The 12638-nt window shown below is 37.8% G+C and overlaps 1 protein-coding gene across 3 annotated transcripts in view; it reads right to left on the reverse strand.

Annotated features, from left to right (window-relative positions):
* Positions 1-12638, reverse strand: part of eipr1 (EARP complex and GARP complex interacting protein 1) — a 29465-nt gene that overhangs the window by 16485 nt on the left and 342 nt on the right. For all 3 annotated transcript variants that reach the window (XM_077538136.1, XM_077538138.1, XM_077538135.1), the window contains exons 2-5: positions 12546-12629; positions 6808-6940; positions 5538-5694; positions 1103-1202 (exon numbers count right to left, since the gene is read on the reverse strand). In XM_077538136.1, coding sequence (XP_077394262.1) covers positions 1103-1202; positions 5538-5694; positions 6808-6940; positions 12546-12629 — 474 coding nt within the window. The remainder of the gene's footprint in view (positions 1-1102; positions 1203-5537; positions 5695-6807; positions 6941-12545; positions 12630-12638) is intronic.

Genomic DNA, 12638 nt, shown 5'->3' on the forward strand with positions numbered 1-12638 from the left:
GCTGAATTTTATTGATATGAGCCACAAACACAACAGATGGACCAACGTTGCATGTCTATAATTATTGATGGATTTCTTTATTATCTGGTTTATCTGTATGAAATCAAATCTGCCGATAATTATCGGCAGATTTCTCTATTATCTGGTTTATCTGTTTGACGTCAAAATGGTCGATAAGTGCCGATAATTATCGGCCACCGATATTGCCGTGCATCACTAATACGTTCAGAATAATCACATGAGCATTTTTCTGAAGGGCCAAGGACAAGAAGAAATTTGTTACGAAAACAGCACTACTGCAACACATTTATCTCTCAGAGAAATGAAAACAGTCATATCTTGTATTGTGTTTCATCTTCGTGCTATTTTTAATTTCTATTTTTTTTTTAAACAGTGTTCACTGCATTTTAAATGCATGCTAGCTGACCTGGATAGCTAAATTTTTATTGTTCTAATTTGTATTCTTTTATCCCTATTGTTTTGTTTCTTTAATATGCACAGCATTGTGGGCAGTGTTAAAAGTACAGCATTTTAAATGTGCTATATAAATAAACCTTGACCTTGACGTCATGAACGTACTTAAGATAACCTTAACGACACTCTGCGTTGACAAACTGTTATTTTCCAGTGGGAACGTTGATGTTCTGTTCCTGGGACTGATTTAAGTTTAGTCAATTTGTCGTTTTTCCCGTGTCTAAATTAGTTCCAACTTGTCCTGCTCACCAACTCCTCCTCGTGGCAATTAGTCAGAGTGCATTTTGTCCCTCAGTTACATTTTCTACAACTTATACTCATCAATCGCAGGACACAAAACAACTGTATTTTTGTTTTGTTTTTCGTGAGAAACGAAAAAAACAAAACAAAAAAAACAACAACTGTATAATTATTTGCACTCACATTGCACAACTACAGTCAATATAAAAGGCGAGTTATGGTGAGCCGAGTATGAGAGATGAGTGGACTGCTGGTGTCACAGGGAATAAGGACGTGTGCATCTGATAATGTCGAGAACAATATGGTGGTTATCAAATAATGAGTTTACTATTGTGAGATATGCTGTGTGTGTGCGTGTTTGTGTATGTTATGTGTGCGTCTGTCTTACTGTGGCCTGTGTGGAGCTCTCGTGCAGATCCCAGAGAAGCACATGGTTATCAGCCAATGAAATCACACGCTTGCCATCTCCCATTGGCTCCCATAGCACGCTGTGGAGTTCAAAACACACACACGCGGTTCTTGAACAAGCACATTAGCGTGACAAAACGAACAAGGGAGTCATTGATAGATGTTTTCACTGTGCAATCTCATGAGATCCAAAATATGATGATATGATCATAGGGGGTCTTTCGAATGGTAACTCCAAATGCATGGTTGCAGGACTGCAATGCATCACACCAGACACCTATGGATTCCACCCCCACATTCCAAGACATAAGTGGCTGAAAGCATGATGAAGAGTGTCGTTACTCCACCTAGTGGTAAGTACGTGGTAAATTAGGGCTTCATCAACTATGCATTCGCTCTCTTTCTCTCCACCTCTCCTCCATCACTCTCCCACACACGGGATTTGATCAAGTACTGTTACAAAAAAATTAAGACCAGTGGTGGGCAAAACTCGGGCCCTCGAGGGCCCGAGCACTGCAAGTTTTAGATGTTTCCCTTCTCCAACACAGTTGGTGTACGACCAAGCTCATCTGCAAGCTCTGCACCTGATAACGGTCCTATTGATTGGAATCAGCTTGTGTTGGAACTTGGAAGTGTGAAACCTCCAAAACCTGCAGGACTACGGCCCTCTCGGACCGAGTTTGCCCACCCCTGAATTAGACTGAAGGGTAACTGTGACGAGTCAGTTTTGTTACTTTGTGTAAAACTTGTTATTTATTAACTCATTTGCTCCCAATAACGTGTAAATATGTTGTTGTTTTTTTATGTTGTAAGTATCCCAAAGACGTATTTATACGTTGTTGTTTTGTTTTTTTTACAGAAGGCTTTGATGCAGCCTCTCAACTGCAAAGAACGGTTGCAGAAATGGTAGTTATTACACAAACGGCCAGCAGGTGGCAGCAGAGCAAAGGAGATCAACCAGGGCCATGAAGAAAAATATATCTCAATTACTTACAATTTGAAATATAATTTTGAATGAATAAATAAAAAATAAATAAATAAATAAATAAAAAACAACAACTTACAATTTTAAATAGATTTGTGAAAACTGATGAAACTTAGCTCTCTTCAAATGCTAATTGTTGCAAAACGGAAACAGATAGAAACATACTTTTTTTTTCCTAGTGAAATAAGAGACTTTAATCTTTCTTTTGGTAGGGTCCATGCTTTTATAGCAATAGAACACAATATTCTGTGGGCCTTGCAAAATTAGTCAAAATCCAGTAAAACAGCCGGGATCGAACGGGATTGCGAAATGTGAAAATGGCAGCGAGTGAATGAGTTAAAGAAGCTAAATTGTCCTTAGGTGTGACTGTGAGCATGAATGCATGCCTCTATAGTATGTGGCTTGTGCCAGATATCCGCCCAAGAATCAGCTTATGATTCAGCTCACCCGCAACCTATTGAGAATAAGCATAGAAACTGGATCGAATGATAGTTGGATGTTTTGTGCTGCGATAATGCGTGAGACCTTTCATGGTGCCTGAAGGTGTCATCTCTGAGAAATATGTTGAGTTTCAAACTGACAATTTACCACTATTGTCTAAAAAAGAACCATGCCTTCCGTAGCAAAATAATTCTCATGCAAGACAACACACCATCCCACGCTGCAAAAATTACCATTGAAACTTGAGCTGCTATGGGTTATGAAGAGGAAAAAAAAAAAATCATTGTGTGCGGCCACCATAATTGCCTGACCTCAACCATATTGAGAACATGTGGAGCACCCTTAAAACTAAAAGGAAAACATACTGCATGAGGGTGGATGGCACAGCACCTCCTGGAGGCAAGTCTTGCATTCGCAAATGAGATTCGGTCTGAAAGTACGATTTCAATGGATGAGAAAGTTGCAAAGGTGATAAAGGTGAGTCGTGGCCTACACAGAGCCAAACATACCCACAAAGGAATGTTCATATTCTTTTATATGAAAAAACAAAATCCCACATCTTGACTTTTCCCGCCTGACATACACAAACGTGCAAACGCTACTAGTGCAAACAAGAGTCAGTGTGAGTGTAGATGCATGTGTTCATGTGTTTTGAAGGAGGGACGATGGACCAGGCACTTTACTGTACTTTAATTTATTTAATTCAATTTCCGGTGTATTAACCTTATTTATTGATTGATTGAATTTTTCTTTTTCTTTATTTTTCTTCTTCTTATTATCATTATTATTAATATTATTAATTCAATCTCTGGTGTAATAACCTTATTTATTGATTGATTGAATTTTTATTTTTCTTCTTCTTATTATTATTATTATTATTATTATTATTAATATTATTAATTCAATCTCTGGTGTAATAACCTTATTTATTGATTGATTGAATTTTAATTTTTTTTTATTTTTCTTATTATTATTATTATTAATTCAATCTCTGGTGTAATAACATTGATTGAATAATTTTTTATTTTATTATCTGTTCTCATTGCTGCTGGACATGTAAATTTCCCAGAGGGAGCCATCCCAAAGGGATCAATAAAGTCAAGTCTAATTCTAAGTCTAAGTCTAAGTCTAAGTCAGATCAAAGCCGTTCATCTAGGTAAGCCAATAGTGCCCATTAGCCACAGTGGCTAGCATAGGCTAGAAGACATGCACACATACGCACACACCTGATAACCTTGTGCAAAACGTGCTACAACAGCTGTTGAGGTATTGGAGCTAAAAATATCTGTATACAGCAGAATTGCTTGACCTGACCTTTGACTGACACAAAAAAATGAATGCATGAACGCGCACACGCGCTCGCGCTATTTCCCCGCACTTCTTCCAGTTTTCCCTTTCTTCCATCTTTATCTCTTCCTTGCAGACACAGTTAACAGTTATGCATCACTTTAACTGATTGGCATCTCGAAAAATGATAGCAATCGAGAGATACTGATGAACGGTGGGCTAAAAATGAGAAATGAGCATTGATTTCCTTTCTCATCGGTGGTGAGTTATGGGAAGGCTTTGTGGCGCCTCACAAAAGACAAAAAGACTCGGGCTGCGACTACGATCCGAGATGTGGGCCGGTCAATAGTCTGAGTCTCAGAAAGGAAAAGAATATTCAAATGTCAGGGAGGTGGAACAAATGACAAAATAATACAACTAACCCCCCCCAAAAAACTTTGCTCTCTCAGGGGTAGATTCGCGAAGAACGCGCTGCGTCCGCTAATAAGAGCGTGAAATACTGCCCCCTGCAGTCTGCTCCCAGTTCACCACCTATTCACGAAGGATATTGATCTAATCATATACCGGCGCAAACACGCCCGCAAATTCTGACAGCTGGGAGCAAAATGTGCCTGATTTACCATACGCGGTCATGGATTTGCGCCAACAACATGGTAGTATAGCAACTTTTTCATGTGAGGGCCACATACAGAAAATCAGAAGGACGCAAGGGCCACATCATGTTATGAAGACAAATTGTGTTTAGTCATAAAAATTGTACAAATAATTTAGTTGTCCTTTTGCATATTTATAAAAATTGTACAGTATATAAACCAATTTGTAATATGGCAATAGGGTTATTGTAGTTTATAGTTTTGGAATTTTTCATTTTATTTTTTATTTTTTATTTTTTTTAAATTTAGTTAGTTTTAATTACTTTTAAGGGTGGTTCTGTTAGTTTTTTTTAAATTAGTTTTAGTTATTTAATAAATGCTTAGTTTTAGTTTAGTTAGTTTCAGTATTAGTTTATTTATTTATTTATTTATTTATTTATTTTTTTAATGTGTATTACTTGTGCACAATATTTAAAAAACACCATGGTTGCAACGTCATTATTCCGGTTTATATCAAAATAAATCACATTTAAAATCATCCCCAAAGGCTCATGCATTAAATTAATTACCAAAGACTAAAACAAGGACATGTTTGCTATAATTATAGTTAGTTTTAGTTAGTTTTGTAAACATAAAATGTAGTTTCAGTTAGTTTTCTTTTTTTAAAAAGCATCTTCGTTTTTATTTTATTTTGTTCACGAAATTGTAGTTTTGAATTTTAGTTTTTTCGTTAGTTTTAGTTAACTAAAATAAACTTTAATAACACCTGTGTTTTTTTTTTAACTGAGTCAAATGCCATTTTTAGCATATGTCGCGGGCCGTTAAAAAATGGATGGCGGGCCGCAAATGGCCCCCGGGCCGTAGTTTGGACACCACTGTAGTATAGTAGCTATAGCACGTAAAAATTATCGGAAAATGTCCCATCGACCCCCCCCCCCCCCCCCCGTGCCGATCAGCCCGTGTTACGTCATGTGTCGTAAACCAACATAAAAAAAATTCTGTTTCAGTTTGGAGAATCGGAAAGCTTATCTGTGTTGATGGGAAAAACAAAACAAAACAAAAAAAACGTAATTGTACATCCCTAAATAAGATCAAACCAAAACACTTACCAGGCTGCGTTGCCGTGTGCACTGTCGTCTAGGTGACAAAGCAGTTCCAGGGTTTGAGGGTTATGGGCTGAGTCGTCAGGAGACTCATGGCTTCCCGTTTCATAATTGGAGGGCATCCGCCATACTGCTGCACAGGACACCACCCGGCTGTCACTGGCTGGATGGTGGGAATGACACGTTCAATCACTCATGGATTGTGACAAACATGATTTTGTCATTCACAAATTTAAGCAGAGGCCAGAGACAACCTGGACTGCTACCCCAGTTGCTGACTATGGAGGGGGGGCATAAATTTTTTTTTAAAAAAAAGTGAAATTCATAGGTGCATATAGGGCTGCGATGGGAAAATGGAAAAATTACTTTTTAATTTTTTGTGTACAAATTTTTGGCTCCCTGGAGTTCCTATATCGGCCAATGAAGTAAGAAATTATACAAAGCATGATTATTATTATTTTTTTTTTGCAAGTTGCAATTCGGGGGGAATGCATTTAAAAATTCTTCATCAACACATTTTCTGATGGCCTGGAGAATGCACAACGGCAATACATAAATACAAAAATCTATACTAAGCGTGATGTCCATTTGAGATGTCATGATTTTATTTCCATAAAAGAACACAATTTCCATCTAGGCTTATGACTGTTAGCCGGGGACTTACTCCATGTTACGACTCTTGGATAAAATGCATAAAACTAATTGATAAGCAGACAAGACAAGTTACCGTATTTTCACGACTATAAAGCGCACCTAAAAGCCTTCAATTTTTTCAAAAGCTGACCATGCGCCTTATAATCCAGTGCGCCTTATATATGGATCAATATTGAGCCGCAACAGTCAAGACGCTATCGGTGACCCTGCACGATCGGTAACGCGCATGAGCAGAAGATCCCGCCATCTTGGATCGCTAGCTAATACTAATACTTTACCTCAGAGGAAATAATAAAACATCTGTTTATTCATTTTGGGAGTGAATGGAGTTGTCAGAAAGCTGGTTTGTAATCTATCAATAAAGTTTGACTGACCTATCTGACTGTTATGTTGACATTCCCTTTAGCGCAGCATCATCTAATGGATGCGTAACGTAACCCCAGCCTCTACTGTAGCGCCTTATATATATGGAAAAAAATTTAAAATATGTAATTCCTTGAAGGTGCGCCTTATAGTGCGGGAAATACGGTAGTTAAAAAGGCACAACGACAGAAGAAAGAAACTGAAATCCAACAACAGCAAGTGAATGGAGACATATGAAGTGGGAAAGACTGGCACTGACTTTTGTTGTAGCAGGTGGTAATCACATCTTTGTCTGCGGGACTGGCACCGATGTTCCATATCTCTCCGGCTTGGTGTAGAAGGACATTCTTATTAATGATGTTATTCTCATCATCAAAGTCAATGACGTGGATCTTGAAGGGAGGACAACAGAAAACGCGGAAGAGATTGACTTCACTTCCATTTAAAAATTCCATTTAAGTCATCTAAAAGCACATTAGATGCGAATAGTAAGGTTGAAAACGGCACAGGAAGACGTCATCATCGCTCAGTAGGCCTATTTGCGTTCCAGTGGTACTGATACGGCGTTGTGAGAGACAGCAAGGTGATATATAAAAATAAAGACTTTTTTTTTTCACAACATACTGTCAGAGCTATATATATATATATATATATATATATATATATATATATATATAACATCATCACACATACTATATTTAAAATTGAACAGCATGCACCTAAAAATCAGAGTATCGATAACTGATGCCGTTGAATCGATACCATGCCATGATACGTGATGTGATACGTCACAGTAGTGAGTGAAATTGGTACGTTACGGCAGAAGGGTCTGAGCTGCTGCATATAAAACGGATGCTTAGAGTTTTGATGTGATCTAGTACAACCAGTGGCAAAGATTATGGAAAATCCCACTGCAGATCATTTAAAGGATGATCATTTAAATGTTTAATTTTGGCGAAAATCGGCACATGATGGACGTTCAGTGAAACAAATTTGATCAAAATGCCATTCTTGTAGATTTAAGAAAACTATCATTAAAAAAAAAAAAAAAACAGCAAAAAAAACAAAAAAAAACACATTGTTGATGTTGTAGTCAGCCACATTTTTTAGAGCAAGTACAGAAAAGAAATATGGAATCACTCAATTCTGAGGGAAAAAACAACAACAAAATGATGATAATACCTGGCCTGCAGTAAAACAGAAATACACCAGTACGTCAATTATGTCAGTGTGTTTTAAGAACCATATTTTAAAACACACATTTTGAGCATAGCTTGACTGAAGTTTATTTTGTATTTATACAATGTGGGCGTAAAATAACAACCGCACTATTATTGAAATCTGCGGTCGTGCTGCCAGGTGTGAGAAAGCTCAGATCCATTCTTGCATTCCGAGTTCAAAGAAAAAGTTCTGGAGTCATTTAAATTCAGTTGTTGCATCGGGTCCTTTTCTTCTTTTCCGTCATCAACATCGCAATGCTGCATTTTTTTTCTTCCCCATCTTAATTTGGCCTTTAAAATAACTATAAAAAAAAATGGTGGATTTTTACATGTTACAGGATTATGTAAAAAGAGGAAAAATTATTTTCTTTGCAAACACCCAGAAACCTGCAGCAAGTTTTTCTGTAAACAGAAATAAATGTTACTTTACATAAAAAAAAAAAAAATCTTTCCTCCTTGGATGTATTTTATTTGTTTTAAATTGTAATAGTAAATCTGTTGTGTTTCAAGTCGGCACGAACAGCTAACACTGCAGTATGATTTTGAAACATTATAGCTCCTAACTGAAAAGCTATCCTATACCATTATCATGACAACTACTAACTCCTACATCATGTCCATGTTTTCATTTATTCTCACTTAGCATTGAGATAATATAAAAAAAAAAAGTGTTTACCCTATGCAGTACATTTTGTTATAATATCCAATTTTTGTTTTGATTTCCGACCCATTTCACTTCATACATCATCACATTTCCAATCACAGCGGTGCGATTCGGCCAAGGTTGGCGCCAGAAATGCGTCAGTCAAGTTTCCAGTGGTGCAGTTATATAGTTTGGGGGCCAAGACTAAACTTGTACATCACTGCAGTTAAATCGGGCCAGTAAAGATTTACTGGGGATGCAACCCTTCAACTATATTATTAATATTGGTGCGCGTTAGGAGGCAGGTCCTTGACCCGTTATATGACTTTTAAAAACAATCAACAGTTATCTAAAGTCCAACAAGGTAAACTTGTATTTTACGACCTTCCCGTTTTATTGAGGGACTTTTCATGACATGGGAATCTATTCAACACAGGCCCTCAGTTAAATTCAGTTCAGGGCCCACAATGCAGTAAAAAAAGTGAGGTTCTCTAGGGTTGATCAGACGACTAACGGCACTATCCCAAATTGGAGATACACTTACAATGTCTAAGAGGACTGTAAATGGTGATGCCCTGGATAGTAACTCCCACTCCTCTTGCCTGTTTGCCATTTACAGACTTAACAAGAGGATGAAAGAAAGCAACATGAAGAAGAGGGAAGGGATGAGCATCACAGCGTCAAGAGTCCCTCAGCCAACTCAAAGTCAGCAAGGCGGCTATTAACCTTGGGTTGGACTGCATCAAGCAAGAAAAAAAAAAAAAAAAAAAATTAAGACAAGTTATAATTTAATGGTGGTGGGGGAGCGGTACAAATAAATTCAGACCGACGGGACGGGGTAATTGGAGGGCCTAGTAATAGGGTCCTCCCGAATAATCCCAGGTGCGAGGGGAGAGAGAACCTCAAACAGTCCCTCCCCCTTAGGTGATTTATACCTCTCTCTTCCAGGCCTGGGGAGTGACTCATAACTTTGAACCACTTGGGCACCCGGCCCAGCTCTTTTAATTATGTGCTGGAATGGAGGCTGGGAGAGGTAGAGCAGGGAGGGAGGGAGGGAGGGAGGGGAAGGGGAGGAAAGGGAGGGATAAAACCGAGCTGGCTTGTGGACCCCACTTCAGGAGCCTCCGTTTCTAAAAGCTCTTTAGCCGCAACACATGACAGTAAGCGGTACGGAGGAGTCAGAATGCGGGTGAGAGGTGCCAAGCTTGGGCACTTTATCTCATTAGCGGCCTTAAATGCCATGCCGACACACACTCCCGATCTGTCATTCTAACTATTGGTCTCCGAGGGATTTGAGAGGTGCTCTGCGAGTTAAGAGAGACATTTCCACCCTGCATTATGCTTAATGGGAGGTGGAGAGGCCAGAAGGCTTATAGATACAGAAGGAGCTCTCCGGGCTGAAATGCCAATCGGAAAAACATTTTTCTTACTGTTGGTGCCAAACTAAGCAGATCATTTCTGGCCAAAACATACAGTTCAACTTAGTATAAAAGCCTGCAATGGTAGGCATTTAAGTCTAAAAAGTAGAACTAGTACAGGCTCGTCAGAAAAGACATGCTGCTGCACTTTTTTTTTTTTTCCCCCCATATACAATCCTTGGCTGCCCGACGGCTACATCTCTACATTACAACGACGGACCAACGTCAATATTATAGAATATTAATTGGTGTTAAAGAAAAAAAAAAAAAAGTGCCAGCAGATGAGGCTTGGGGTTGATGCGCCAATCACAAACAATACAGTCATAATCACGGGCCGTGAGCGACAGATTTTCTTTGGTATTTAATACATTTCCACACGCTTTGCACTAGGGCTGGGTTCAAAAATTCGAATAATGAATATCGAATTGATTTTTCCTTTTTTGAGCCCGGTATCGATTCATAAAATCATGAATCGATGATTTTAATATCTATTCTTCCCATAAATTCATAAGAACATAAGATGATGAAAATAAAATAAAACAATTCTTACTGTTTTCTTGAAATTTATTGTTCACATTAATTTAAAAGTATTTTTCTTACATTAATGAAAGACCTGACTTATTGCACTTTTAGGCCATTCAGAGTCTTTATTTACAGTTATTTCATTATTTAACCAGTTACGTCCTCCGAAAAATTTAATTTGGAATTTGTTCGGATGTTTTTAATCTTTTTTTTTTTTTCTTAAATAAGTTTTCAATCATGCATTTGCAGTTGTGTTCAGAGGTTTACATATATCCCAGGCAAAAACTGTATTGTCCTATTCTTTCCTGAAATGTCGTTTATGTTGATTTTTTGCACTTATTTTATTCTGAATTTCACCTTACCTGCATGTATGTGTGTGGTCTGGTTCTCTGTGTGGTGTATATTTAAACTTTTTAAAAATCCATCTGTGGCCTATTTCTTTGCAAATATCCCATGCTATTATCAAAGAAGACCCATAGCTAATAAAGTGAAGTGACCAATATCTGCAAGTGTTTGTTTTTATGGCTAAATTTAGCTGTTGAGGCTTTTAATCAAGGTGCATTTTGTAGACCGGAAAGGACGGTCATTAGATCCAGATCATATTTACTTGTACTTTTGCCTTGATCTCAACCAATGTCATTTCCGCTCATAGATTCCTACACCACTCTTTGCCTGTTTTACCGTCTTGTCTTTTACACACTAGAAACCTGCACATACGTGTACCCCATCTCTGACCCAGTCTAACAGCAACATTCACACTTTTTGTCATCTTAAATGAATATTTATCCTGTAAAGCTGCATCTCGCTCCATTTCTACTCTTGGTCCCTCCTTCTAGAACCAAACCACAACTTATTAACCTATTCTTTCCTGAAATCTTGTTTGGGCCGATGCTTCAGTAGAGGAAGTGTCAGGAATAGTATATTCAGTTACTGACAATGTGTGATAAGAAATTACAAAGATCAAGTGGTCATTGTCACAGTTTCCAACGAGCATCATTTTTGACTGTTTCTATACAAGACTTGGAATTGCATTTGGTGCCAGACCATTTTCACATTCAAGTCTGCCAGAAAACAGGCTCTCATTTTTTTTTCTCTGGGCAGACATTTCTCGCTCTCACCGTCATCCCTCTCTGTTTCTCTGAGAGCTAATTATTTCTCCCCCCGTTTAGCGCCAACTGTTTCTCTCATCTGTCTCTGTAATGACCTATGCAAGATGTGCATGCCGGCATTCTTGCTCACAAACTCCTCTTTCTTCCCAATCACATATACAAACATACAGTACACACAACAGAACACGTGAACACTTAATAATACTAGAAAGAAACCATAGTTACAAAAACCAAATGGGTGGACGTTTAACAGTTCTGTGTATCATAAGAATCACACTTGTTATTGCATTATTAATGCACAAGTGACTGGGCTACATGAGGTTCCAAAATGCATTGAAAACGGTTATTATGAATCATTTAAAATAAAATTAATTAGACGTAAAAGTCATCTACCGTACACTATAAAATAAAATACTCACATTTAGCATATATGGACACAGAGTTGTACGATATAATGATTTATAATGCGGAAACGATAGAAAGCATCTATGACATGCTATAAGGTGGAATGTTTTTTGTACATATATTTATTAATGTCAAAAGAAATGAAAAGACGCTTGGATAATAATGAATAGTTGAATGTTACTTGAAGCACTGTTTGACAAAGCGGAATTCCAATTAAGCTGTGATGTTGTTTAAAATGTAAAAAGCAACAACAACAACAACAAAATTCATAAAAACATTAATGAATAGACTACAAAAGCAAAATATTTAATGTTCAAACTGAAGAACGTTGTTGTTGTGCGCAAATATTCGCGCAATATGAATTTGATGCCTGCTGCATGTTTCTAAAAAGCTGGGACGGGGGAACAAAAAACTGAGAAAGTTGAGGAAAGCTCAAAAACACTTGTTTGGAACATTCCACAAGTGAACAGGGTAATTAAAAAGAGGTGAGTGTCATAAATAGGAAAGAAAGGCTAAAAGTAAAGTCCTGGAGCCGTGCTTGACAATAACAACCGTTAGAATACATATTCACGTAAGTGAATATAAAGTAATTACCCATCACAATTAAGTGCGATTATTTATGCACCATTTACAATGCCCACGTTTAAATTACTGTGACTTGACCACGTCTGTTGTCTCACCTGGTTGTCAAACTTTAGAGACTGTGTACCCACAAGGAAACGAATAGCATCAGTTTCAGCTGTCTGTGCAGTCAGTGATCGTGCCTGCAAACC

Source organism: Festucalex cinctus, chromosome 12 (genome assembly GCF_051991245.1).
Source record: "Festucalex cinctus isolate MCC-2025b chromosome 12, RoL_Fcin_1.0, whole genome shotgun sequence".
NCBI lineage: Eukaryota > Metazoa > Chordata > Actinopteri > Syngnathiformes > Syngnathidae > Festucalex > Festucalex cinctus.